The sequence below is a fragment of the Pleurodeles waltl genome, chromosome 1_2 (assembly GCF_031143425.1).
Source record: "Pleurodeles waltl isolate 20211129_DDA chromosome 1_2, aPleWal1.hap1.20221129, whole genome shotgun sequence".
NCBI classification, from domain to species: Eukaryota; Metazoa; Chordata; class Amphibia; order Caudata; family Salamandridae; genus Pleurodeles; species Pleurodeles waltl.
This window is the reverse complement of record NC_090437.1, coordinates 662,876,793-662,903,518: the sequence shown is the minus strand read 5'-3', so window position 1 is coordinate 662,903,518 and position 26,726 is coordinate 662,876,793. Positions and strand designations below refer to the sequence as shown.

At 43.8% G+C, this 26,726-nt stretch overlaps 1 protein-coding gene across 1 annotated transcript in view; it reads left to right on the top strand.

Annotated features, from left to right (window-relative positions):
• LOC138302725 (dentin sialophosphoprotein-like) overlaps nt 1-26,726 on the top strand; it is a 471,849-nt gene that overhangs the window by 204,514 nt on the left and 240,609 nt on the right. The window contains exons 5-6 of the mRNA XM_069242597.1: nt 2,055-2,148; nt 6,302-6,388. Of these exons, the coding sequence (XP_069098698.1) occupies nt 2,055-2,148; nt 6,302-6,388 (181 nt within the window). The remainder of the gene's footprint in view (nt 1-2,054; nt 2,149-6,301; nt 6,389-26,726) is intronic.

The following is a 26,726-nucleotide window of genomic DNA, read 5'->3' as shown; positions in this document are numbered from 1 at the left end:
CTAAAGTGCTGAGAGCTCCCTCTTCCTCCTCACACAGAGGTGAGGCCCCCAGGTCCCTCCTGGGTCCAGATAGCACCACTTTGATGCAAAACGCCACTTTGCCGGAACCAAGGCTTTTTGGAGGAATCTTGTGCCAAAACTCGCCTGCATCTAACTTCTCTTCGTGGGACATCCAGTTCATCATGCAGAATCCCACTGACATCTTCCTTGGGTGCATTTCTACAGTCTTCGTCCAACCAGGGACTCTTCTTTTGCACCCTCTTCTGGGCTGGCAGGGGCTCCTGTCTTTCCTGGAACTTCTTCCGACTTCTGGACTTGGTCCCCTTCCTTTGCAGATTTTCAGGTCCAGGAATCCACCATTTGTTGTTTGCAGTCTTGCTTGGTTCTTGCAGTAACTCTAATTACAACTTGTAGCGTGTCCTAAGGAAACTTGCAGTACTTTACTCCTGCTTTTCTGGGCTCTGGGGTGGGGTAATTTACTTACCTTTACTGTATTCTGACTCTCCCAGCGATTCTCTACACACTACACTTGTCTAGCGGGGAATTTGTGATTCACATTCCACTTTCTTAGTATATGGTTTGTGTTGCCCCTAGACCTATTTTCTCCCACTGCATTCTATAGCATTTCCTATTGTGTGCACTATTCTATGTCTAATTACTTACCTTATTTTGGTGCCTAGTGTGTATATATTGTGTATAAAACTTACCACCAGAAGGAGTATTGCCTCTAAGATATTTTTGGCCTTGTGTCACCCAAATAAACTACCTTTATTTTTGGTAACACTGAGTATTGTCTTTACTTGTGTTTCAGTACTGTGTAACTATAAGTGGTATTGCAGGAGCTTTGCAAATCTTCTAGTTCAGCCTAAGCTGCTCTGCTGAGCTACCTCTAAGAGTCTAAGCTGCTAGAAGACTACTACATTTCACTGATAAGGGATAATTGGACCTGCTGTAAGGTGTAAGTACCCAAGGTACCCACTGTAAACCAGGCCAGCCTCCTACATTTGTGAATTAATTGAAACATTTAATCATTGGTGTATTGGTTTGATGAATGCTTGTTTTAATATTTTTGTGTATTGTTTCGAGGTTAACTTATCAAAAATTCTTAGTCTGGGGTTCTCTGCTAGCAGTAATGACTCAGTGGAGGGTCTCTGGATTTCAGTAATGATTTAAGTCCCCGGATACCTGTATGAATAAGAAGAGGTATAAGAAGTCAAAAGGTGAAGAACTTCTGCTTTAGGATTAAAAAATCTTGAGGACCTATGTCTGCGAAAATGCACTTTTGTGCATAGCCCAGTATGGCTGGAGTATAACACAGGCCCCTGCTACTACGACACATGACTAGGGGAGAAACAACCTTTCAGGGGGGCCCAAACCTTAAAGAGGGGCCTTACTCAGCCCAAGGCCAGTGAATACCTGTGAGATATGAAAGACTCAGGGGCCAATCGCCACATTCTGCAGTGGGGGGTGGCATCATTTTGCATCACGCTCCTGCAGCATGGTGGCAAACAGATAAAGAGAGCTTGGAACCAGTAACAAGAACTAGATTTCTTATACCACTTCATATTCATACAGGAATCTGGGGATCTAAATCATTACTGAAATCCAGAGACCCTCCACTGAGCCATCAAAGCGAGGCTCAGTTTTTTCCAAAACGTCAAAAATGCACCAGCACTCGCTTCAATAAACTTTTTAACCTTTTTCACAATATTTTCTTTTTAAAAACCTGTCCTCAGTTTTTAACATTGACAAACTGAAATGTTGCAGATGCAATCTTTTCATGTCATACAGCCAGTTCCACTGGCAAAAAACTGGTTAAATGAAAAGGACACAGGTCTGCTAATGTACTGCAAATATTGCCTTTTGGCATAGCCAGAGTTTCAACAGAGAGGAAGAGAATCAAAGTACAGTTAAAGAACTGATTAACACTGTTATTTTAAAAACAAGATGTTATGTCATTACAGTAATGTTATTTTAACTATTATGTTTTCTGATCTTGAGATTAGATGAGTACTGTAATGTATTACTCATGTTAATGTATATTTTTGCAACAGAGAAATTCCTTTAACCTGTATCAAGCATCGCCCGACAATGCAGATATTCCTTTAAGTTCTGATGCAGTGGAAAAGAAAGCAGCAGATAATCTGAGTAAGTTCCCCATTTGTTTTACCACTGTTCAATGTTTATCCATGCCCAGTGTTTGTAGACTATACATGAGGCATAACAATATAGCAGGTGATATTGAGTATTTTAGAACTAAGGGAGACACTTAATGCTGCCATTCCGTTGCATATTGCACAGCTATCTGAGTAGCTCATATATAATAGGGGCCGAGCCTGTTTAAAGCTCAGAGTTTATTTCAATGGTACTCTTGCATTAAGAATCGTAAAAAGTGCAAGATTCAAATGTCCTACAATATTTCGGAAATATGATTAGAAAGACGCACCAATCTGCATTTTGCCAATCAAGGTTTGACTAAGGGATTCTGAGTTGGTCAGGATGCAGCCCAACATTTGCTCCTTCCGAAGTTACAGACACTATACGGGGGAATCAGTGTTTCTGCATGAATTCCCACATATTTTCCCCTTTTGTTCCACTGTTGGTTTTTCAGTAGCTGATATTCCCAGATATAGCACTACATTCTGTAATCCTTCATGAGTCTGATAATACTGGCATACCAGGGGCAATGAGAATGAGTTCCTTAGTACAACCCAATGCCACGAACCTACAACTGACTAGCACACTACGATAGCATGTCTTCCATAGTCATTCATAATATATATCCAGCCTGTCACGGAATGAGGAATAGCCAAGGGAATAGGGTACAGTAATCAGATTCTCCTCCCTATATTGCATTTCTTGGTTGACCCTCAGCTTCCAAGACCTAATGATGAATCTTCACCACCTCCTTCCGCCAAGGTACTGCAAATTACTGTTCCGATTAACAGGCCACTACTATTGTGGACAATAGTGGTTATGTTTTTCTGTCCTTACTAAAGGCAGGTAGTTCCACAAATGAGGCTTAAGCACAAAAAATTTCTGTCACAAGGGTGGAAGTTGCAATCTCTTAAGTATTACACTCAGACACTGTCTATGAAGCTCAACCGTCAATTTGGGAATCCACTATCTAAACGTTGTTATTAGGAACAATGATTGAGATACATTAAGGTTCTGCAGACAATGCACCATATTTAAGATTATATTCATCATCTGCAAAGCTATCATAACTAGCATCCTTGCCGATGTGGTTGATAAGATGTACTCCCCTAGTGGCTTGTGGCACATTCACAATCAGGGCACCATCAGACTGGAGGCAAATAATTGCAAGTAAGAAAAATCAAGGCAACAAACCACCTTGATCCATACACCCAAGCCTTGGAACACTGGGACCTCTTGAACACTGCTCCAATTTAGGAAAGAACGGAAGCCACACCTTTTTAAAGAACACTACAGCACAGCAAAGTAACAGTCCACCCCTACTCTCAGAACCTAGCTTTCACTCCCATCACCTTTTGACTGTATCATTTCCTTTGTCCAAGTACATAATTCCACTACTTTCTTGCAAGCAAGAAAAGGACCCCATCCTGCCCCAGGTGAGTAGCAAAACACAGCCATAGTTATACTGCAGTATGCCCCTCACAACCTGGGGGCACTACAACTATTGCACTATTATTAAGACCTGGGCTACATGAGAAGAATTTAATATAGCTTCATCAAGCGATAAAGGGTATTTAGATAATTTCTGGTAATTGTCTTTGTAAATATGGTCCCAGATACCATGATTGTTTGCAGAGCAAACCATTATACATTGGAGAACCACAATATGCGTGCTATGCTTGAAGATGAGAACTATAATACAGATACTCAGTGACTACTATGCTTATACATGAACTATTAAAATAAATATCATCCACTTCTGTAGGTTGTCTATAGCCATGATATGTGACAGTAAAAAGCTGGGCATGGTACCACAGGGAATTAATACATCTACTAAGGAATCTGCACTTGATCTGATGGTCCCCAGTTCAAATCCTGGAAGGTCCACAAACTATTTCATCCTTCTGAAGGTGATATATGAATACTACAGAGCTGGAGAACAATAAACATCTGTTTTTCAGCACTGAGATGTCCCTCGGGTGAAGATGTGCTTTACAAATGCACATCTTATCTTGTTATCTAATTTAGTGTGACTAGTATAGTACCACGAGTTACATTCCTCAATACAAATCTGAGATGTATTTGTCTTTTAATACGCTTTCATACTTCTTTAGGGTCTTGCACACTTACAGTCAGTTGTGTTCTAATCAACTTCTACATTTTACAATTAGAAAGAGAAATGGGCGACTTTTACTTTGATTCACCAACATGCCTGGGGTATCATCGCATACCAATTGCTTCCCACAGTCATCGCAGAATCCTGTTTGCTGCTGGAGGAATGACAATGAGCGAAAAATACTCTGTGTTGCTGAAGATCCCTTTATGACCCCTGAGATTAGGGTTAGATTGGGCAGTGCCAAGATTACCAAGCAACAAAGTCATGGAAGGAATGTTTGAATTATTCTAAGCCATTAGTAATCTCTCGGGTCGCATTCTAGTCCAATGTTTTCAACCGCTATGCTTCTCTAAATAGAAATAAGGCAAATGCAAAATCAATGATGATCCTGTTCCATTAGGAACCTTTTGGCCTAAACTGCCACGTCAGGTCATCTTTATCTAGGTCTGAGAGGGTAAAAAATGATGGCCTGGAAAACAGCCTTGAATGATCATCAGTCATTGCGATTAGTTCAACCATTCTGTTCATCACGTTGGTGTTTACTGTAGTAAACATACAGGTGTGATGGGCATGGCCAGACATGGGTCCCATGCTCACTGAGAACTCAAATTACACTTCATTGATGAAGCCTAAGTAGCTCAAACCCTGTCCTTGGTTGCTTTTATCCAATGGGTTTCTTCTAACAAAAGTTTGTATGATTCTATATATCATATCTAAAACATCTATTTACCTACTCGGACAAGGAACCATTATTTTTTTCTTTATGATTCCCAGGGCAGAATGCAAATAATTTCCACCAAACGTCCATGGGCATCTCGCCACCACCTTCCACTCCCGTTTGAGTAAACACACATTGCAACTTACCCTGCCCTCTTTTTTCATTTGCTTTCTAAAACTTGCAGTCCTGCTTTATCATTATGAATCCAGACCTCTGACTGCAAGCAAGAAAACTGCACGTTCTGAACTGGTCATGTGTGGTGTAAGACTTTCCTTTGATAGTCAAAATGTTTGAATTGGAACACATTGCACAATCTCCGAAATGCTGGCACTTTTGTCTTTCATATAGTCTTTTTCTAGGTTTTTTGGGATGGGGCAGTGTAGCCTCAGTTCTCTTCTGAAGTTTTTCCCTTTGTCACGACATTCTATCAGAATTGCCCAGTCCAACCCCTAATTCCTAATTGGTCAGTTGATCACCAGTCATTTCCCTAACCGATAACTTTAAATTTACAAATCTATGAATTTTAATATTACGCCATTCTCAGGTTGTCAATTGGTTCACTGTACGATGTCCTCTTCATCCGGCTCATCAGGTATCGAAAATGTTGCATCTTCTTCTCCAGTCAGTGTCTCTATTGTTTGAGTCCTGGGAAAGTTTCTGTTTGTCAGTACATTGCAGAAAATTCTAGCTAAGCAGACCTTATTAACACGAGCAGTTCAGGGTCAGTTCAACACATTAGCTTCTCTACATTGCATGATTATTCTGCTTCTGCACGAGGCTTGGCAAAACTAGGCCACAACTTCGGCTAAGTTAGCTCTACAATATAATGTAAAACATATGTTATACTTCTCATTATGACATAGTACTACATTATTATAATGCATTTTCAACATTTGACGTATAATTTGTGAATCTTGGTGGCCACTCTTCGTGGGCAAATTTTCAAACGTGCACATTAATTTTTCTATATTTAATTATTTCTACCATTTTCTTGTTAACCAAAACACATAAACCCTCATTAATATTTCTAATTAACATATCTGCTTCAGCAGTTGTCATGAATATATTCTTTACTTAAAGTGATGCAATTGCAAGCCATGCCTTCTAGATATTTAAAATGTCCTACAATGACAAGCATGAGCGTGAAAGTGTTTAATGTATTGGGCAGTTTCACCTACGACCTTGCTGTGTATACTATTTCTCATTTGTCTCGGTGCATTTATTTTGCCCACTTATGGTTCAGGCCACAGAATTTGATAAACATCTCTCATTTTGTGGTTGATGATCTATGCATGTTCTTTTTCCTTCAGAGGAAGATAAGGTCGACATCCATCATATTGAGCCACCATCCGAACCAGGGGATTCTCCAAAACAGGGGCAATCCAGCGACCCCGCAGGCAAGTGAAAAGTGTTGAACCTTGTAACTGGTGAAATGCAGTCATAAAAGAGGACAAATGAATGAGTCAAGCTCTTATTCATCTGGCGCATAATCACAATAAGTTTGTCAGGGTTGAATTTTAAATATTTTATTTGCACTAATAATGTACCAATGTTCACAGCTTTCCCTTGGCTGTATATCATGTCTGGGCTCGCAGGATGTTTTTCATAAGAAGACTCTGGGTGAGAAATTATTTGAGCCCGAAATGTGGTGGATAAGAGTATTTATGCGAGTTTATATATCATGGACATTACCCAGAGGTGTCAGAGCACTTTACAATAGAACAAAGAACGTTACAAGAACAATAAAGAGTAACAGGATAGTAGGAGTCGAACCGTATAGCTACTATGGTTACTCATGACGAGAGTTACTATTTCACAGTGTACCTATTAATTACAGATTACATATTTAGAGACCTTACAATATAGCAAAGACCGTCACAAGAGAGATTAAAAGTCACAGGTTAGTAGGAGACAAAACGTAAAGCTACTACAGTTACTCATGATGAGAGTTACGTATTTACAACTTACCTGTTAATTAGAAGTCACATATTTAGAGAAGTTAAGACGATTCAGTTATACAGAAAAATACTACAAATTTACAGACTTAAATACAAGAATAACCTAAATTAGGTTAAATTAAGTTATAGAGTTATATCTCTCAAGAGTTTTATGTAACAGGGTTATGCCAATAAATGAGAGTATGCCAACAAGTAAAACACATTGGCTGAAATTTTAACTAAAGGTCCTCCTGTCAGCTTCTGTGCAGACTGGTTGTAATAAGTGACACTGCAGGCAGGGTAATGTCACAGAAGAAGGATGTATTTCAAGTAGAAGGGATACACCTCATCCAGCTCCTTCTGTCCTTTTCAACCATTCTCTCTCCCATGTATCATCACATTCCAAGCCTCCCTAAGCTACATTCCAAATCCTGCCTAAGTTCTATGCATGGAACTACATCAAGAAATCTCACAGGTGCATCTGGTTACAGAAGGTACTGTTTTGCTTGTACAACGCAGCCTCAACCAAATGCATAAATAGAGTTACAGTCAGCGACATCCGCCGCATAATGCAAGCAAAGAGGTTGGGGGATGGAGACGAGGTAAAAAAAAGAAAAAGCACTTACCATGCCACCTTCCCTGCCGCCTCCTGCCACCGTGCGCTCCTCTTCTTCTGGTGTCCCAGCATTCACTGTTGGGATACCAGCAGATGCTCCCCAGCAATCCTGGCGCTGCTTTCATGCAAAACCTAGCATGAAAGCAGTGCCAGGATTGGTCTGACTGGCAGTAACTGACGCTCAGACACAGCCCTGGGGTCTGTGCAGTTTCTCCAGCCTGGCTGTTAAACACAACCAGGCTGGAGAAACCTAAGTGTGCAAGTGTGCATGTGTGTTTGGCCGGCCTCAGATGGCTGGTCAAACACACATGTGCACTTAGGTGCACTCTCCCCCCACCCCTCTCCCACCTCCTGTGACACAACTCCGCCCCTACCTTCATATGCTGCTGGCTGAGCCAGAAGCAGAAAAATAAAATGACAGTGTACTATCGTTTTATTTTTCTGCTTCTGGCTCAGCCAGTGGGGCAACGCTCCTTCGCCATAGCTAAGGAGCCGCCCATGGTGACAATTCGATAGTTTTAAATATTTCTGCTTTTCTGTTTAATCCTTCTTTCCCACTGCGTAGAGCACGTATGGAAAGATGGGCTTGGTTGGCAAGGTTTTTTGTTTGGCGTAAAGGTGTCGTAGCATCAATAGTTTGTTTTACACTGGTTGTGTGCAAATGAACACCTTTATAAATCACGTGCAGTAGGCTTAAAAATGTCTTAAGCTAAAGACAGGACAACCTTTTTGGAAATCAAACTTACCTTTCCTTACTTAAAGCAGTTTTAACACAGTCTTAAGTCTGGAAAAAACCTTTTAGAAAATCGGTTCCGGGACGCTGATAACAAAATGCTGCAATTTAAAGAACTGTTCCATGCATCTTGCAAGCTTTCCTAAACGTTATATTGAGGTGTACTGCTACAGGAAATGGCAAGAGCTACGAACAATAAATGTGTGACTAATGGGGTTCAAGCTAGTTCTGAAATTTCTAACAAATTTCCAAGATTTTTTTTAATTAAGAATAAATGAACACATAGCTAAACCTCAACTAAATAAAACTGTGGTTAGCTTGAAAAACGGATTTCAGATGGATCTATGCTGCAGCAGCGAACGAACAATGGTCATTGTTTTTTGTCTAAATCTTTGACTTTTTCTACCATGTTGCCTTGCTGTTCCTTTGTTATTTCTCAAGATTACTGTAGTATTTTCACTTTTAGATATGACGACATAGGAATACTTTTAAATACCCTGCCATGCCTCGCTTTCCAAAGCACTGACATGTTCACAATTTTACATTTCCAATATTCCAAAGTACATATTTCCTGTGTGTGTACTCTGGAAATGCACTGCTGTTTTGTGGTGTCATTTACAAATGTTTCATATATTAATTTCTAATATTGTATTCTGCAGAGCTATCCACTATTTTGACTCGTAGAGGAAGAGCTGGGGTTGACGCATGCTATGTTCAGCCACAGATATTACACCCTAAGATTCTTTGTTTTCTTCCTTCCATGCTTCCCCAGAAATGACGTGCATGACAGGCACCTTTTTCAGCCCTCAAACATAAACACACACAAGGAACGTTCTCTTCTAGGAACATACCTCTTGGCACCTCTATCCCAGAGTTCCATGCACCTAAAATTAACGATGGTGAAATCTTTTATCAGCTTGGTACAGATATCATCTGTCTTTGAACACCACCCATGTACTTGTCAGGTAATCAATTTAACTAACTTTAAAAGTACTCCACCCCTCCACAGAACCCTTGGCCTAGGCCTCCTTAGGGAAAGAGCAGTGGTGAATACACGTGCCCTGCGTTCTGCTAGAAGAGTTATGTTTCCAGACTCTATTCAGATCCTTTTAAAGTGGCTGCTGTAGAGGAGAGTAGGTCTCAAGTGTTAAGTGAGGGTGATTTTAGACAGAAATGCATATATCATTGAGTTGCAGGAGAGCACTGTACAAGCAAAATATGTGTTTCATAGCTTCTGGTGGAGTACAGACTGACAGGAATTTAATTTAATTTGTGGCATTTTCAGACTGAAATCCTCACTGCATTTTACAATTAAATGTTACAGAGGAGTTAAACTGATGGCATATTAGGGGTCAGGAAATGGGCGGAACCTCTTGGGGCTCAGTAACTCAGTCCAGCAGAGGCCAGCAGGGCTCAGACAGGTCCAGTTGCAGGTCCAGGTAGGTCGAGTTGCAACAGGTCAGCTGGGCAGTTTCATAGAGGCCTCTGGAGTTTGTTGTGTCCCTGTAGCTCAGAATAGTAGGTCAGTCTGCTGACCTTTGGAGTCACTTCAGCCAGGGATGAAGGGTGCAGGTCCAGTCTTCCCTCTTAGCAAGCAGGGCCGGCCTCAAGCAGCAGGGCAGCAGGGAGTCATTCTTCTGCAGTATCCACAGGTCCAGAAGTGTACTGAGGAGTGTGTCTGAGGTCCCCTTTTTGGACTTTATGACCACTTGGAAGTGGGAGAAGCTTCTGAAGTTCCCCCTACTGATGTGGCTGGAATTTCCTGCCTCCCTGCCCTGGTCCCATTCTGTCTGCGAGGACAATGGTCTAGTGTGAAGTCATTTGTGCATGAGCTGGGCAAGTGCCTTTGAAGTGCAATCGTGGTAGGTCACAGGTCCACCCCCACATGAAGCCAAGTCCTAATTTGTGATGATCCCTAGGAGGAATACACAAAGGACAACTACACCTAGTCATGTGTTCCTGGAGAAGGCTGCAGGCACCAAGTGGTTAGGATAAGAAACTGTCAACTTTCTAAAAGTGCCATTTTCAGAATTGTGACTTAAAATCCAACTTTACCATAAAATAGTTTTAATTACAACTACTGAGAGACCAAACTTGACTTTTCTACCTGCTCCCAATCAAATGTTGTCACTTATTAAATGCAATAAGTTAGCCCATTGTTATCCCATGGGAGAGGAAGGGCTTGCAGTAGTGAAAACAAATTTATGTTTTTTTTTCCACTACCCGAACATCTACAACTTAAAAGCAGATGTCCAGCTTTTTAACTACAGTGCATCCTCTCCTATGGGCTGTTTAGATCCTACCCTAGTGATGACTTGTATTTATTAAAAAAGAAGGGTTAGGCTGGCAAACATGCTTATTTTGCCAGACAAATGTAAGGAAAACTGGGCTATATTGAAAGCTCCCTTGCCTTCAATTTAGTTCTGTTTTTGTTCCTTTGTGAAATGAATTTTTCATAATAAATAAGACTTTATTATAGTCCTTCATTCATTTTGACGACAGAAATAAATAAAATACTGCAATGGAGCACACATTGCCTTCTCACCCTCATTTCACATTTCACATTGAAACAATAATGGGACTGTAATGCTGTCAAGAGAATCTTCTTTTCAATTTTAAGACTCGTTGGCAAGGAACCCTTCATGAATAACCTTCAGGAGGAGACAAAATAGAGACAATAGGAGCAATAGAAATAACTGGTATTTTATAGTAACCAAAAAGATTCACGTGGGGGAAAGAGGTATTTCAGGAGGGATGAAGGGAAGGGAATGGGGCAGAAGAAATGAGGAGCGATTCACTGAAAATAGTCCCTCATGCACTCTATTTGAGGTTGATAGATACACCTAACAGCTACTAACATGAGGTGAGACAGAAATACTTCTCTGCTCCTTTTTCTATTCATAAACTCTACTACCACTTCCTGTTATACTATCTATAAGTCTCAAATATAGAACCACTCCTTCATTACCATAGATAGTGAACAGAGAAGACAGTGCTGGTAAAAAGCTATGCCTTTCTAGATGGAAATTCTATAGTATAAAACTGTATATTTCTATACTCTCATAACAATACTTTATAGATCTCCAGAAATATTACATCTGGTCTATTGAATAAATTGACCAAGGAGTGATTAGAGCAGAGCATTTTCCCAAGAAATCCTTTCATTCAGCCCTTGATGGACTGTATTCAAGACATATATCCAAAATACTTGTCTTTTTTTCCTGTACCGATCAATATCCCCCTGTGATTCTCCGATTTTTTCTAATATAGTCCACCTGAGATGTTCATACTGGTGACCCATTTTGAAACAATGATCTACTAAAGGGGCTTGAAAGTGACTATTCTTAATCGCTGACTTGTGCTCACTAAACTGTGTCCTAAATTGTCTACCTGTCTCACCAACATAGCCCAAATGACCTGGACACACAATGCAACATATGAGGTACGCTTTGGCCTATCCCATCTCCCAGTTCCCCCATATCTTCTCGTATTTTTTTCATTGCCTCTATCTCTGTATATTTCTCTTTCCAGTATTCAGCTTCTATCCATACCCTCCCAACATTCATCGTGGCCTAGTGCTATCCCAGACCCCCATCTCCTGGCTATGTCCCTTTTTTGCAATCATGCTGCCTAAATTGATCAGTAGTTTTTAATATCTTGTGTGGTCGGTGTGATCCCATACCCCCAGTATCATTGACTCCGGCGTCATTTTGATGTTAGTCCCTGTTACACGTCCCAGGGTCCTCCCCACTTCCTCCCAGAATCTGGTGACCCGGGGGGGGGCAGGTCCACAGCATGTGGTAAAATGTTCCCTCACTCCCACATCCCAGTAAGCATTTATCATTTGCTGCCCTCCCGATCTTAAAGAGCAGAGACCTCGTATAATAAACCCTATGTAGTATTTTAGTTTGTATTAGGTTGAGGGATGCTGGAATATTCACTTCGGCCGGGAAAATCAATGCCTCCGTCCAGTCCTTGTCCTCCAGTTCCTTACAGTCTCTTTTCCATCGCTCCCATAAATTAGATAGTGAGGGTTGTGTATGTCTCATAATTGTACCGTAAGTCTGATATTAGCTTCTTTTGTAGCTCCCCCTCTAGAAGTCTCGATTATAGTGGGGCATTTTCCTGTGTTTCTTCTTCTACGGGGATGCTACGTTTCAGGGCCACCTGTAGGCGGGTGTATTGTAACCACTGTGTGTCTGACATTTGGTATTCTTTTTTGAGGTGCGAAAAGGGTGCCACCCCATTTGCATCCCACATGTCAGCTAAATACGTTATCCCAATATTGTCCCAACCTTTATAACCCGTTAAGGTATTTATCTTGGGTAGTCTGGTTCCTTCCCACAGAGGTGTTTTGGGGGTCAAGCATGTGGCCCATCCCATCTCCCTGCTAAGTTGTTTCCAAATTTGTATGACTGTTTTTGTTGCAGGGTCTGAATGCAGGGTTCAATCTACCCCGGTATAGCAAGTGCAGGTAACTGTTCCTATGCATCATTTCCCTGTCCCCTCTAAACGCTGGGTCATCTCGTGGAGCAAAGGCCCAATTATTTATTATACTGAGCTGTGCCGCCTCGTAGTACTTCCGGATATTTGGCAGTGCAATGCCCCCCTCATATTTTCATCTTTGTAGGGTGCGCAGTTTAATTCTAGGTTGCCCCTCTGACCACAGTAATGTGCGGATTAGAGAGTCTGTTTGGTGAAAGAATGTTTCTGGAATTGGGTATGGGGAGTTGTATAAGACATATAGGAAATGAGGTAGTGCTATCATCTTAAAGAGCGCTGCCCTACCCATCAATTAAATCGGGAGGGTTTGCCAATGCTTAACCTCCATTTTGAATCTCTGCAATAGGGGTTGTAGGTTGGTGTTGTAGTGTAGGTAGGGTTTGCCTGATATCCAGATACCTAGGTAATAGTACTTCTCCAGTTCCACTCTAACTGGTAACGTTGTTGTTTGATCTATCTCCCATGCCCCAACTGGAAACAGTAGAAACCTACCCCAATTTATTCCGAATCCTGATATCTCCCCGAAAGCCCGAAAGATGTCTCCCAGACTGCCCATCGAAGATGGTGTCCGAGTCAGATATATTAGTATGTCGTCCGCGTATAGCGAAATCCAATCCTCTTCATCACTGTTGGCCATCCTCTAATCAGTGGGTCTATTCTTATCTAATTGGCTAGTCCCTCGATCGCCAACACACAGAGCATCGGCGACAGAGGGTATCCCTGCCTGGTCCCCCTGTGAAGGTCGAACTCCTGCGATGTCTTTCCATTTACCCTCATTTTTGCGGTTGGTCTTTTATATAATAGTGCAACCCATGTCTGGAATTTGGAACCGAACCGCATATTGGCCAGTACGCCGGACATATATCTCCATTCTACCAAATCAAATGCCTTATTGGCATCTAGGGAGAGGATTACTCTTCCTCTAGTTCAATGTGTTATCAAGGGCAAATTGTTATGAAGCCTTTGGAGATTCAGGGCTGTAGAGCAGCCAGGTATAAACCCAGTTTGATACAGATGGATCAGGGTCGTCATCACCTTACTCAGTCTGATTGCCAGTGTATTTGCCAGTATTTTGGCATCAAAATTGGGATTGGGCGATAGGAATCCCCCGGTCTCTGGGTTTATTTGGTTTAGGTAGGAGGAAAATCGTTGCTGTTCTCATATTGGGTGGAAGTTCCCTGATTTCAACAGCTTGATGTAATGTCGCATGCAGGTGTGGTATCTGCCCCTTTCCGAGCTTCTGAAAAAACTCAATTGGGCCCCGGTGATTTCCCTTTCTGTAGTTGTCCTAGCGCTGCCAACATTTCTTCCTCGGTGATCTCCTCTTCTAGATCCGCAGTTTGCTGCAGGGATAGACAAGGCATGGGGCAATCAGTTATAAAGCTATCTATTTCTGCCTATGGAATAGTTATGCAGGATTTATAAAAGTCCTCCATTTGGGCTGCCATTTCCTCCATTATTTCTTTGGGATCCCTTATTAGCTCCTATTTTGCTGTCCAAATTTCCCTGATAAGGGAATCACTTTGTTCCTTCTTTCCCAACCATGCTAACAGTTTACCTGCTTTGTTCCCAGCCTCATATAGCTGTTTGCTTTGTAATGGGTTGTCGTACTTCGTCTCGGGCTACTATATTATATTCCTCTCTTTTTTGTTTCATCTGTTTTTTAATGTTTTGTGTCCGTTGTGTTGCGTATCGCCATTCCAGTGCTTTAAGTTTGGTTTCTAGTTTTACAAGTCTTTTCTCTCTTTGCTGTCTTTGTCCTACTTCTCCCGCTATTATCTCCCCTCTAATAGTGGCATTGTAGGCCTCCCATAGGACTACCAGGCTTTGTACCGATCCCTCATTCTCAGTAAAATAGTGCAGAGTGACTTGCTCTAGGTCCTCGACCACCTTCGCATTTTGTAATCGCCATGTTTGCATCTGCCATCCTTTTCCCGGTGGTCGAGGTACCAGAGACACTGTCATCTGTAGTGGGGCATGATCACTAATCCCCCTATCCTGATATTCCACCATTTTAATTCTTGGCAGCAGGTCTGCCGTGATTAAAAAATAGTCCAATTGAGAGTGAGTGTCGTGGACGGCTTAATAATGTGAGTATCCCTTTTCCTGTCCATGGAGAGGTTTCCATGCATCACATAGGCCCATTGCATGTGTAAAGCCCTCCAGTTTCCCCCGGTGAGACATCCTGTACTCAGTTTACTAGCTCTGTCCAGTTCCACACTCATCACCATATTTAAATCACCTCCCATTAGTATTTATGCTGGTGGAGAGGTCGTGAGTATTTTACCAATTTTTTGGAGTACCCCTCCTTGCAGACCCGGGGGTAGGTATATATTACCTAATAGTATAGGCATATTTTTATGTGTCCCTAGTATTACTATGTAACAACCGTGTGGGTCTGCCCACGTGCATGTGGTGTGAAATGGAAGGCCTTTTTTATTAAGTATCATGGCCCCCCTGGAGCCGTATGTAAATTGCGTGTGTCCCATTATTTTGTATCTACCCCTCTCCATAGCTTTATGTTGTGTATCTACAAGATGAGTTTCTTGCATAAATATTATGTCTGATTTGTATCTAGATATGGCTTTATGTACTAGGCTCTGTATATGTTTATTTCCTAGTCCATTTACATTCCATGTGAGGTTGGATAGTTTCTCATTACCCATGGTAATGGTGTTATTGAGGGTAGTCATTTTTTATTTATGGGATTGCCCTCCTGTTATTCCCCATGTCCTTTGTACCGACTTTGAATTTGTGTCCCCCCTTAGTGTGAATTTACCTGTAAACCTTTCCCCCAACTACCCCCCACTCTACCTTACTGTGCTGTGATTGTAAACCTAACCACCCCCTCAATTCACGGTATGTGTTTACCCAAACCCATGATTGGAGACCCTTGTTCCCCATTGTGTGTCTTTCAGATTTGTGGATCATTGCCACTATAGTAGTTTGTCTGTCGCTGTCCATTGTTCATTTTCTGCCATCCCATCTCGGAGGGGTGTATGAGGGGAGAGACAGGACAAGACACAGGAGGCCCGAAGGTCTCCCTGATGCCGTCCCCCACCCCCTCTCTGCCTGTTCCCGCTGGTCGTAGTATTTGCTGATTAGTGTTTTGAAAAAGTATCTGTTAGCCCAGCAGGTCTGCTGTCATTGGGGTAACCTGAGGTGGCTGATCCATCTCTGATCCTGTTCCCGATCCTGATTGCTCTGTTTCAGTTCTTTTGGTGTCCACCGCTAGTTCCCTCCATCTGTCACTCAGCTGAATCTCGGTTGTCCCCCTAAGGTCTCTGACAGCCTTCATTTGCGCAGCCTTGATTTGTTCCTGTGACGGCACAGCGGCAGGTCCCGTCTGGGCTCCTGCCCCTTTGCGTTTCTTTTTACCCGCAGTCCAGGCCTTGGCGCCTCCTATTCCAAGTCCATTGCCATGGCGAAGAACCCGCATCACTACCCATTCCCAGGCTTCAGGAGGTGTTCCCAGGAAGTGTGTTTTTCTCTCATGTTCGATCTGAAGTTTCGCCAGGTACAGCAGTGCGTATTTTATCTTGTTGTGACAGAGGTCTTTTTTGACTGCGGCAAATGCTGCCCGTTGTTTCTGTACCATATTCATGTAGTCTGGGTAGATGTTTATCTCTTTTCCTTCAATTTTCCAGGGGCCCCTTTTTCGTGTCTCTTGGAGGATCACATCTCTGTCTGAAATTCATAAATCCTACTATTATTGGTCTTGGATATTTTGCGGCCCTACGTGTCAGGACTGACCTGTTTATCTTTGGTGTCCCCGGGCCCTGGAGTGCTCCCTCACCCCCCTCTGTTCTCTTGAGCGCAGCAATGGTTTCTGCCTCCTCCAGCTTCCAGATCCACCGCCGTCCCGGGGCAGTGCTAGTGTCTTCAGGGTCTTTATTGGCCGGGCCTCGAAAGGTTTTCATGTGCCCCTCTCGAGCTGCCTCAGGGTGGGAGGGGGGCCCATTCATCTATTTTTGTTGTCTTCTCCTCCCCAGGGATCCTCTTGGGCCTGTCCCTCGTGGCCCCAAAAAATTAAAAATGGCTGCAGTTTTTCCTCCTGCTCCTGGACTCACCGTCCTTCTGACGGATTGCTGGAGTGCCCTAGGGTCTTCCTGGGCCCCCCGATCTGGATCCAGAGGCAAGGGGGGGCCTCCGTTAAGCCTCCGCCATATTGCTTCCTCTCCTCCGCACAAGCGGGCAGGGCGTGTGCTGTGGGAGGCGCGGCCCAAGGCCCTTCTCAGCGCAGCCCTCCACGATGCCCGCCGGCACCCCTTTCACCAACTTGCATCCGCCTTCGCCTGCGCCGCTGGTCTCCCCCGGTCCCTGGGGGCCCAGGAGCTCACCCGTGGGGTCCGGTTGGTGCTCCAAGCAGGATATTTGCCCCTCAGATCAGGAGTCAGCAGCAGGAGCTTCAGACTACGCGTCCGACTCCATTGCCGACTTTGCCACGCCCCCCATAACTTTAATTTTTTATGTTTTCTATAACATTGTTAATAATGCCATGGAAAATGAGTAAACACACAATTCTTTTGCCTCAAGTTTATTAATCTACTTTTTTTGCAGAGCTGGTTGATTTAAGTTTTTTTCATACACAATCGGGCAGCAGTTTTGGTCATTTAGAGAATAGTGCACAGTTTGAAATAGAGGCTGGTGTCTTGATCGAATCAACAATCTGCAGCCACATCAGTTGTCAAAATACCAGATGTTCAGACCAAAAAATGCAGGATAAACTATGGATTTGCTCATGTTTATAAATTGAAAATGGGAGGCAACCCAACATTTAATACACTTATTGGGCACAGAGAGAATGTTTTCCAAAAAATGGTACTCACTATCCATTCTGAATCCTCACTTTATATAGTACTTCTGCTCACCACGGACGTTCGCATAGTTTTGCCCACTCAGCGTGGAGTTCAGAGTTCCAGCAAAACTCCGCCAACCGCCACATGGCAGTGTTTTTGTTATATGTCGCTCACCAACGTTAAGTTGGCAAGCATGAGCGAGAATTTGCACCCCCTACGGGGACAGTTTTCAGTGCGGGCGGTCGCAGCAGGTCTCAACCATTTGCATTCAGAAGCCTGCCTCTTGAGTAGAAAATCTACTTGAGTAGCATAAAGTAACAGTGCCTTCTGGCGCACCATGTGGTGCTGTGCATACTGATTTTACAGCGTGGAACAAGCTCCCACTGTTAAAGCTCAACTCCAGCAGCAAGACATGCCCGCATTCTGCCCGCTCGTGGAACTCTGTGGAATTTTGGGGAGTTTTTATGTAATTCTGCAGAATTCCGTGGAGTGACATTTCGTGAGTTCCACCCAGGCCTAATTTTATAGTAAGGCTGTAAAATGGGATAGTTGTATCACTGTTTTTACCATTTTAGACATTCCTATCATCAGCTCTACCTCTGGCGCAGTCAGAATATTTTAGAAAGACTTACAGGGCACACTGGAGTAATGTTTACTGGGTGTAGAGGTCTTTGATGTGAAAAGCAGCATTTTAAACACAAAACCTGTAGACACATAAAATTAAGGAGTGCAGGCATGCTCACTATACTTACTTTGTAAGTTTGGTGTTAGACAAGCTGACATGTTGTCCTCTTCAGAGCAGCAGTCTCATCAACAGGTTTTTAATTGTCGAGTGGTGCATCCCCAATGTGTAACTTCATAAAACACAAATAGTAAGCCAAATAGTAAGAGAGCCTAGGGAACAAATATGTTGATTTGTGCCTGTAAATATTTATTTCACCACAGGTGTGGGCATAAATTGTGCTGCATATAAGGATCTTACACATACGCAAATTGCTTTTGGGTGGAAAGAGAAGGCAGAGTAGGGATTGATAAATTCCACATGCTCAATTGAAAGATCCAAGACCAAGCAAATGTATATAAGGTTTACAACAACAAAGAAGCAAACACTACCCACAGCCTTTTATTCTTGACAGGGGCAACTGTTTTATTCCCGTTTACCCTGCTTGAAACTTGCCCTGTTCCAACCTGACATAGTCAAGAACCTATTGAGGAAAATAGGAAGAAGCTACTTTTTTTTTTTTTTTTTTAAATGGCTGGTAATAGAAGAAAACCTCCCACACACCTGTTGTGTGCATTTGTAAATGCAGGGGATGAATGCGATTCTTTTCTTAAAGCACATTTTCTTAAAGTAAGTTTCCTGCTGCTGTGCGTGTAGAAAAATATGCATTTTTTCTGTGAATTGCATTAATTTCTAGGTGAGAGCACGCTTCACGCAATTGTGAATATTTTTGAGCTAGCCTCACATGCTCTTTCAGCGGATCATGAGAATCTGTCTTTGTGTTTGGCGCATTTTACCCTGAAAAATATTTTTTTAAATGGTGAATGTTAGGGATAGAATATTAAACCGTATTCTAATTCCAGAGTTATTGTGCATTTCTAATAGACTTATGAACTGAATTACATTGTTAATTTTTATAAAGTTTCTTGCAGTGGTGCGACATCTCCTATTTGTTATTGTAATCCAACGTATGCATTTGTTAGACCCACATTGTCAGCCCTGGTTTGACTGATTTGTTTGAAGTCTGGTCATGCACACAGAGGGAAACATTTAATCCAAAATACATCCATATATTTAAAATGGGATTATGTCATGAGTGATAAAAGGAAGTCATCCAAGTAGCCAAGGTGGATACATTTTAATCAGATATTTTAAGACGTGGTGATAGCAAAGACATCAGAATTTCCATTTCCATAGTGTGTTAGGCTATTGAATGTCATCGCCCTCAGATCTCTCTGCTGACAGACATATATGTTTTAACAATGTCTTCATTTACAGAGCTACAGGGATGCGCACATTTTTGGCTTTCGCCCCCCAAGCACTAAGCATTCTGTCATTTTTCATTTGAGGAAGAAAGGTTGCACTATAAAGATTAATGCGTCTGTGGCCTGCAGGATCTCAAGGAAGAGAAAGAACATCTTCAAAAGCAACAGCAGCGTGAAGCAACCATGGACAGAGCATAGGCAGTGCCTCACATGATGGTTCTGAAAGCGCGGTGGCAGTGCAAAATTTAAAATGTGTTGACATTTTTTGAAAATGGCGTTACACATTTCTTGATATAACCAATAAAAACAATTGCAGGAGTAGAAGTCCTTAAGGGAGAAAAAAACAAGCCAGTTGAACTTCTGCTTATTTTTTGGCATCAAAGTTAGTGAGAAACCAATAGTATTTTTTTTTTAATTCTCTTTATCACAGTAAACAAATGACAACATCGTCTGTCCGCAGAACAGCATCATATAGTAATATCACAGAGTAGCATTCAATGCAGGAAGACACAGGCCATATCATATGCTAGGCATGGCACAAATAGCAATGTAGAGCGAACAACCATACCCATCTAGTGGACGTTTGCACCATGGGCATAGGTGGCAAATAGAGTGCTGTGAAACAAGGGAAAAGAGAAGTATAATCACCTTTATATAACAGTAACTAATCGTCCAATGAAAATGAAATTAGGGTATGGACAGTGGGATGGTGCAGGTCTAGCGCAGGAGCGGAGACAAATAGGATAGAGGGGGCAAAGATAGCAGAAAAGACCAGTGGGGGGGAATGGGTAGGCCATTGAGGGAGCTGAAGGCCAAAGGGAAGCAGCGAGTCATGTTGATAATGGCAAAGCCAGGTCGTTTAAATAAACAGCTGTAACGAACTCAGTTTGGGTGGGTTAAGGCATAAAAATTCCAAACGTGACAGATAGTGTATCAGGGGAAGCCATATTAGTTGAAATCTAGCTTCTGTGTGGGACAATGTGTGGGAAAGCTGTTCTACGGCCATCACATGCCACAGGTGTGTGATCCATTGTGGTATGGACGGAGTGGTCATCTGTTTCCAGGCCAGGGCGATCAACAGCCTGGCTGCGTGGAGCATGTAGCTAAGAGTGTGCATTCTGCATTCGTCATAGTGGAGAACAAAGGCAGATGAAGGCCCAAAATCACGATGTGATATGTGGCAAGGAGAGGGTAGCCTACTACCTCCTTGATGTGGCTAAGAACTTCCTTCCAAAACATTGTGGAGCACGACCACAGAATATTGCACAAATCACCCTGTGTCATGGTGTATATTCAACAAAGAGTGGAATTCCCTGGATCAATCCTCACTGGCCGGAAGGGGGTATAATACCTCTGTTACATCAATGTATAGGCTGCTCCCCTGGGGGAAAGGCTGCGGTATGTTTCGGGAATATCCCGCCACAGTGTCTCCCACTGTTTAAGGGAGATCTCTCTGTAAGCAGCTGAGTTCCACACAGTTTGATACGGTTGCGGGTTAAGGGGTGTAGAGCGTTGGCGTGCCCGGTAAGTGTTGGAGCTATCATAGGCACAGCCGAGAATCTCAAACGGGGTGAAAGGGCAAATGGCTGCAGGATGGACAGTAGGGTGAAGCACCCAAAGTCGCAATTGGAGGTAGGTCTGTTCATGGAGGCCATACTCTTCCTTGCATTGAACAAAAGATTTCATTACAGGGCCCGTAAAGAAGTCCAGTCTCGAAATGCATGGGGAGATAGGGTTGAGGTCAATTCCGGGTTGCAAGCTATCGAGGTGTTCGGGAAGGGGAAGGAGGTTAGGCCACACCTCACCGCCACTCAATCCCATATAACCAGGACCATCCTAGTTGACGTGGCCAGATAAGCACACTGTGGTCGGGCATGTCGTGGGAGCCACTCTAAGTCCCACAAGGGTCTTCATGCCACGGCTCGATCCATGTGGAACCAGTGGCATTTGCTGTTGCATGCCACCCAGGCAGATATGTATCGAAGGTGGACCGCCCAATAATATTCTAATAGGTTGGGACATGCCAGACCCCCTCAGTCGCAGGGCTGCATCAGAAGCGATGTTGAGACTCCGGAACGTTTCCCATTCCAGATGAAAGTGCAGGGGTCACACTGTAGCAGGCAAATATCCTGCAGGATGGGTGTAGGCAGGGTTTGGAATATATATAGAACCCTTGGTAAGACATTCATCTCAATCGCATTAATCCAACCCAGCCACAAGATATACAGGGACGTTGGCAAAGGTCTTCAAAGATGCCTTTCTAAGGGCCAGTTTGCAGCAGACCATGTGGAAAGAGTAGATGTAAGATTAAGGCCCAGGTATCGGATTGTATCAGGTGCCCATCGAAAGGGTGCCAGGATCTGCAAATAGGATATTTGTTGCTTTGGAATTGTAAGGTTAGGTATGGATGATTTAGACTTGTTTACTTATAAACCGGTGACAGTGGCAAACATAGTCAGACCTTGTACAACTGCGAGAGAGCTGGCTGGGTGAAGGTGAGGAGCAGGTCATCTGATGGCAAGTGTTTCCCCTGCCAGGTCTAATAGAAGGGATGACAGATGGCAACCCTGTTTGGTGCCCCTACCGATGAGAACAGAGGTTGTAGGATGGCCATAACCCGCACTGTGACTGTCTGTGTGGTATAGGGTGCCATATTTTAGAGAACAAGTTTGGGCCCAGCCCAACCTTAAGTAGGGCTGATCTAAGGATTGACCAATTGACTCTGTCAAAGGCCTTCTCTGCATCCAGTGACAGGAGGCAAGCTGGCAGCTGGTGATGGTGGGCCTTTTCCACAAGGTGTGCAACACTTCTGACTTGTCTGCTCCCTGTCTATTTTGGATGAACCCTAATTGATTGGGGTCTATGAGACTAGGGGGATAGCATTCCAGCCTTATAGCCAAGATTTTGGTATAAAGTTTTGCATCTGTGTTGAGTAAGGCTATTGGGCTGTATGACTGGCAAAGAGTGGAGTCTTTGCCCGCTTTAGGGATTAAAGAAATCTCCTCAGCTGATATAGTAGCGGTGAGGCCGGTGCTATGAGTAAAGAGTTAAAGAGACGTAGAAGGAATCCCCCAAGTTTGGGGAAAAATAATCTGCAAAAGCTAACTGGTAAGCTATCCGGTCTTGGAGCCTTTCCGAGTGGCAAAGCCCGCAAAACTTTAGTGATCTCCACAAGTGAGGTAGGGTAGTCAAGTTCGGCTACATGACTAGGGTGAAGTGACTCCCAATCACAGGCAGCTAGATAGTCATCTATCAATGCTTGTGGAACTTCCTCGCCAGTGTATACGTGTTGGTACAAAGTGGAAGGGATGGCATTTGTCCCATTCTTTGGTTATCCAGCCCCCTTAGGGTGAATGTAGTTTGGCAATATTGGCTTTAATTTGCACCTGTCACAGTCGGCCTGCCAACAGGGAGCCTGTTTTATTGCTTCCCTCATAAAAGGACTGTTTAAGTGTTAAAAGGGCTTTCTCCTGCCTTATTTGACCTATGGGCTCGTAGTTGCCCCCTTAATATAGCTAGTTGTCTCTTATTGCGATGTGTGGGGAGTGCCTTATCCTGCCGTTCTAGAGACTGAATGTAGTGAGTGTGTCCTCCATAGCCAAGCCTCTTTTCCCCTTGCTATGGCAATTGTCGTGATCACCCCCGCCTCCCCTGCCACCGGATGGTAGCTTGAAAGCCAACCCACAAAATGTGAAGAGAAGTGGTGCTCTATGTGTTATGGGTAAAATAATCACGTATGTCTTTATGAATGTCATTTGCCTCAACGGGGTTGCGTAAAAGGCGTGGGGGGAGGTGCCAGTCCGCTGAGTGCCCCGCAGATCTGGAAGAAGGGGACCAGGTCAATGCAGTGTGAGCATGGTCCGATATCGAAATGTCAGATATTTCAGTGTTATCTACGTGTCAAAGAAGAGCAGATGTGAGGAAAACACAATCAATAAAGGAGTATGTGGCATGTACATGGGAAAAAAAGACTAATCCTGGGCATCCGAGTGTAGGTAGCACCAGGCATCAATTAAGCCAAGGTCCTGGATCTCCCTTTTCAGTTGAGCTGACATCGCACCAGACCCTTGATAGGTAGTTACTTGCCGATCTAGAGTGGGGTCCCAGACTAAATTAAAATCACCTCCCACGATAATATCACCTGTAGCCCCCTTTAATTGTTCCTGGAGGACAGTGCGTATGGAAGCATCCTGGCCAGTGTTTGGAGGAGATAAGTTGAGTAGTGTGAGTTGATATTGTTTCTGAGAGAGGTGTAGGGTGAGGTAGCGGCGGTCTGCACCACGTACCACCTTGGTTACATAAGGTCCAAAGGGTGCATTGCAAAGTATGCCCACCCCAGCTGTTTTGGAGTCTGTGTGGGCCCAGTGATGGACAGGGTACTGTGAGTGTGCCATTAGGGATTTATCTATTCCCCGCAGGTGGGTTTCTTGCAAGACGATTATGTCGGGGTCATGACATAGAATATACCCTCAAACCTGCTTGTGCTTGTTAGGCAAGTTGAGGCCTCATATGTTGATAGAGAGCAGTTTAACTCCCTAAAGGAGGGCCATCACGGTGTGGGTCAGGGGGTAGTAGGCCTATGTTGGTGTAGGGAACATGAATGTCAGAACCTGTGGGGCTAGTCCATGCAGAGGCTAGTTGTGTATCACCCAGTACAATGACAGCATCAAGAAATGTCTCAAATGCCCCACAAACCCCAGAGTAATATAGCTGTGACAGTAGACCTGCAAAGGAAATCAGTGGTGGAAAAACAACCCAACAAACAATGGCCAACATGGCACAACAAAGTGGCTCATCGCCCCTGGAGACTGGTGTCAGATCACCTGTGTCTCTCCAGAGGAGTCACCTTCAAGGGTGACAGAGTGGGGGGGGTGATCCATGGAGAAAAGTCCACATTGTATCGAACAGTAGCTATCATGGGGCTCCCCTGATCCTCACATTGTGCCAGTGCAGAAAATACCAGACCAGGGTGCAGATAGCCATCCAGTGAGTCACCAAGTCAGCCCGACAGTTCAAGAGTGGGCAATTCAGGTGGAACCAGCAGCAGAGGGAGTCGGGGAGGGTGTGCGGTCCATTTTACAGAGATGTTGGATTATGTCTTCCTTCGCCTCCTGCATCGAAGCGGCTGCTTCACAGGACCTCCAGGGGTGGTGGCGAGCTTAAGTCCAGATAGGTTTCAGAGTCTTCCTAGGAGAGTCATAGCCCCCAACAGAGGGGAGTCCTTTCCCGGGTCAGTGAGGTTTAGAAGTTTTTGTGCTTCCATGAGGGAACGGAGGTAGCACTTCTTTCCTTCCCATTCAAAAATAAGCACAAATGGGTGGCCCCATTGATACCAGACACCCCAGCTGCTTAGGCTGTCCGTGACTGGTTTAAAATCTCGCCTGCAGCAAAGATTAAAAGGTGAGAGGTCCTGGTACAGTTGAAGGGCATGTCCCTAAAATGTTAAGTTAGGAGTCTTATGTGACACGCTAAGAATTGCCTGTTTCTCAGTAAAATAGTGGACCCGCGTGTGGATATCAGGAGAAGGGCTTGGTCTACCAGTGGCTAAAGACACTCTGTGGGCCCGAACCAGAGCGAGCAATGGACCCTCAGGGTCTCCCTTAATGGAGTGAAGTGTTGCGATGAAAGCCATAATGTCCTGTCCCTCTGCTGCCTCCCTCTGAAGATTATTACCGCAACTCCGGTTTTTCAAATCTTCTGAAAGGAGATAATTGTTTAAAAAAAAAAAATCATGGTTTGCCAATTCATCGAGTGCCAAATTATTGATTTAGAAAAAATATATTTTCGCACATCCTTCCTTTGCAGATGGATTGGTAGACACCCCAGGTTTGGATAGATAATCTCAGCAAGAGCAACGTTACCAGATAACTGTGCATTATGTAAAGTGCTCATCCCTGGATACCAGGAATGGCAGATTAATTAATTACCATTTTCTCAGATTGCTCATTTCTTCAGATGATTGGGTCTGCAGAGCCTCCAGGTCCCCTCTGGAATGAGGTGTTTTCCAGGGCGTGGTATTGCCTGTGATGCAGGTCATTATTTGCATTGACCCAGCAGAGAGCGTCCTTTCGCTATGAAAGACAACAGTTTTGTTTTACGGTGGATCAGGGCAAGAAGTGACATAATCAACAGGGTTGCAGGGCGTAACGAAACTTGAAGGGGCTCCCTGCACAGTACATGAAAGGAGCCCCTCCTGACTCACTCACAGGCCCTCAGACCAGAGTACTGTGCTGAGGGGGCATCTTAGAACTCTCCTACCCACACCGCGGTGGTTTCAGGGGCCTTCATTACGCCACTGTTTCCACAGGAGGCTGGAAGGTTGGGGACCGGTTTTGCAGCAGTGGGTGCCCGTTTTGTTACTGGGGGGAACTTTTGCAGCAGTGCTGCAAACTCCGCCCCCAATAACAAAAGCAGCAGTTGCACTCCTCCCAACTGGGAGGCTGGTCTGACAAAACGGCCAGGACTGCTTTGGGTTTCCAGTCTGGCCCTGATTAGTTGGCGAGCCCATACGATCCTTGGATCCTCCTTTTATAGGCCCATCAATATAGTGCAGTGCGCGGGTGACCCCATCTCTGAGCAGCAGCTTTTCTTAAAGAGGCTGCACTTATGTACCTGGAAGCATGAGAAGAGCATCCCTCCCAAAAACCAGCAAAAGATATACTTACCCTCTTTAGCTAAGGAAACATAAGAATGTACCATGGTAACTTACTTAACATGTTTTTCAACTTCACGGGAATAAGGTGGTGGGTTCACTACTAATATTACATTGTGATTCTTCATGGTTCTCAGGTTCTTTTTCTTCAGCTTTTGCAACCGCCCTTTATATATGGGTGAAACGCACACACCAGTTTTTATTATGGTTCTAAAACCCAGTGCCGCAGTTTACTGACCCATCCTTACCTTGGTCAGCTTTTGTGTCTATGTCAACCGGTCAAATATACAAAACCTCTCAGGGATTCCATCTTGCAAGTTGAGGGAAGGAGCCAAGCACTTCCGTTCAGGAGCTCGTAGTATGCCTATAAAAGGTCCATTAAGCCCTACCTTTGTTAAACCCCAGCTTGGAAGGGATATATATTGTGCAGAATATTAAACGATTATTGTGGAGTATTGCTTTCTATCCTTAAGGTTATCCACATGTTTGTGATATACGAAAGGTAATGA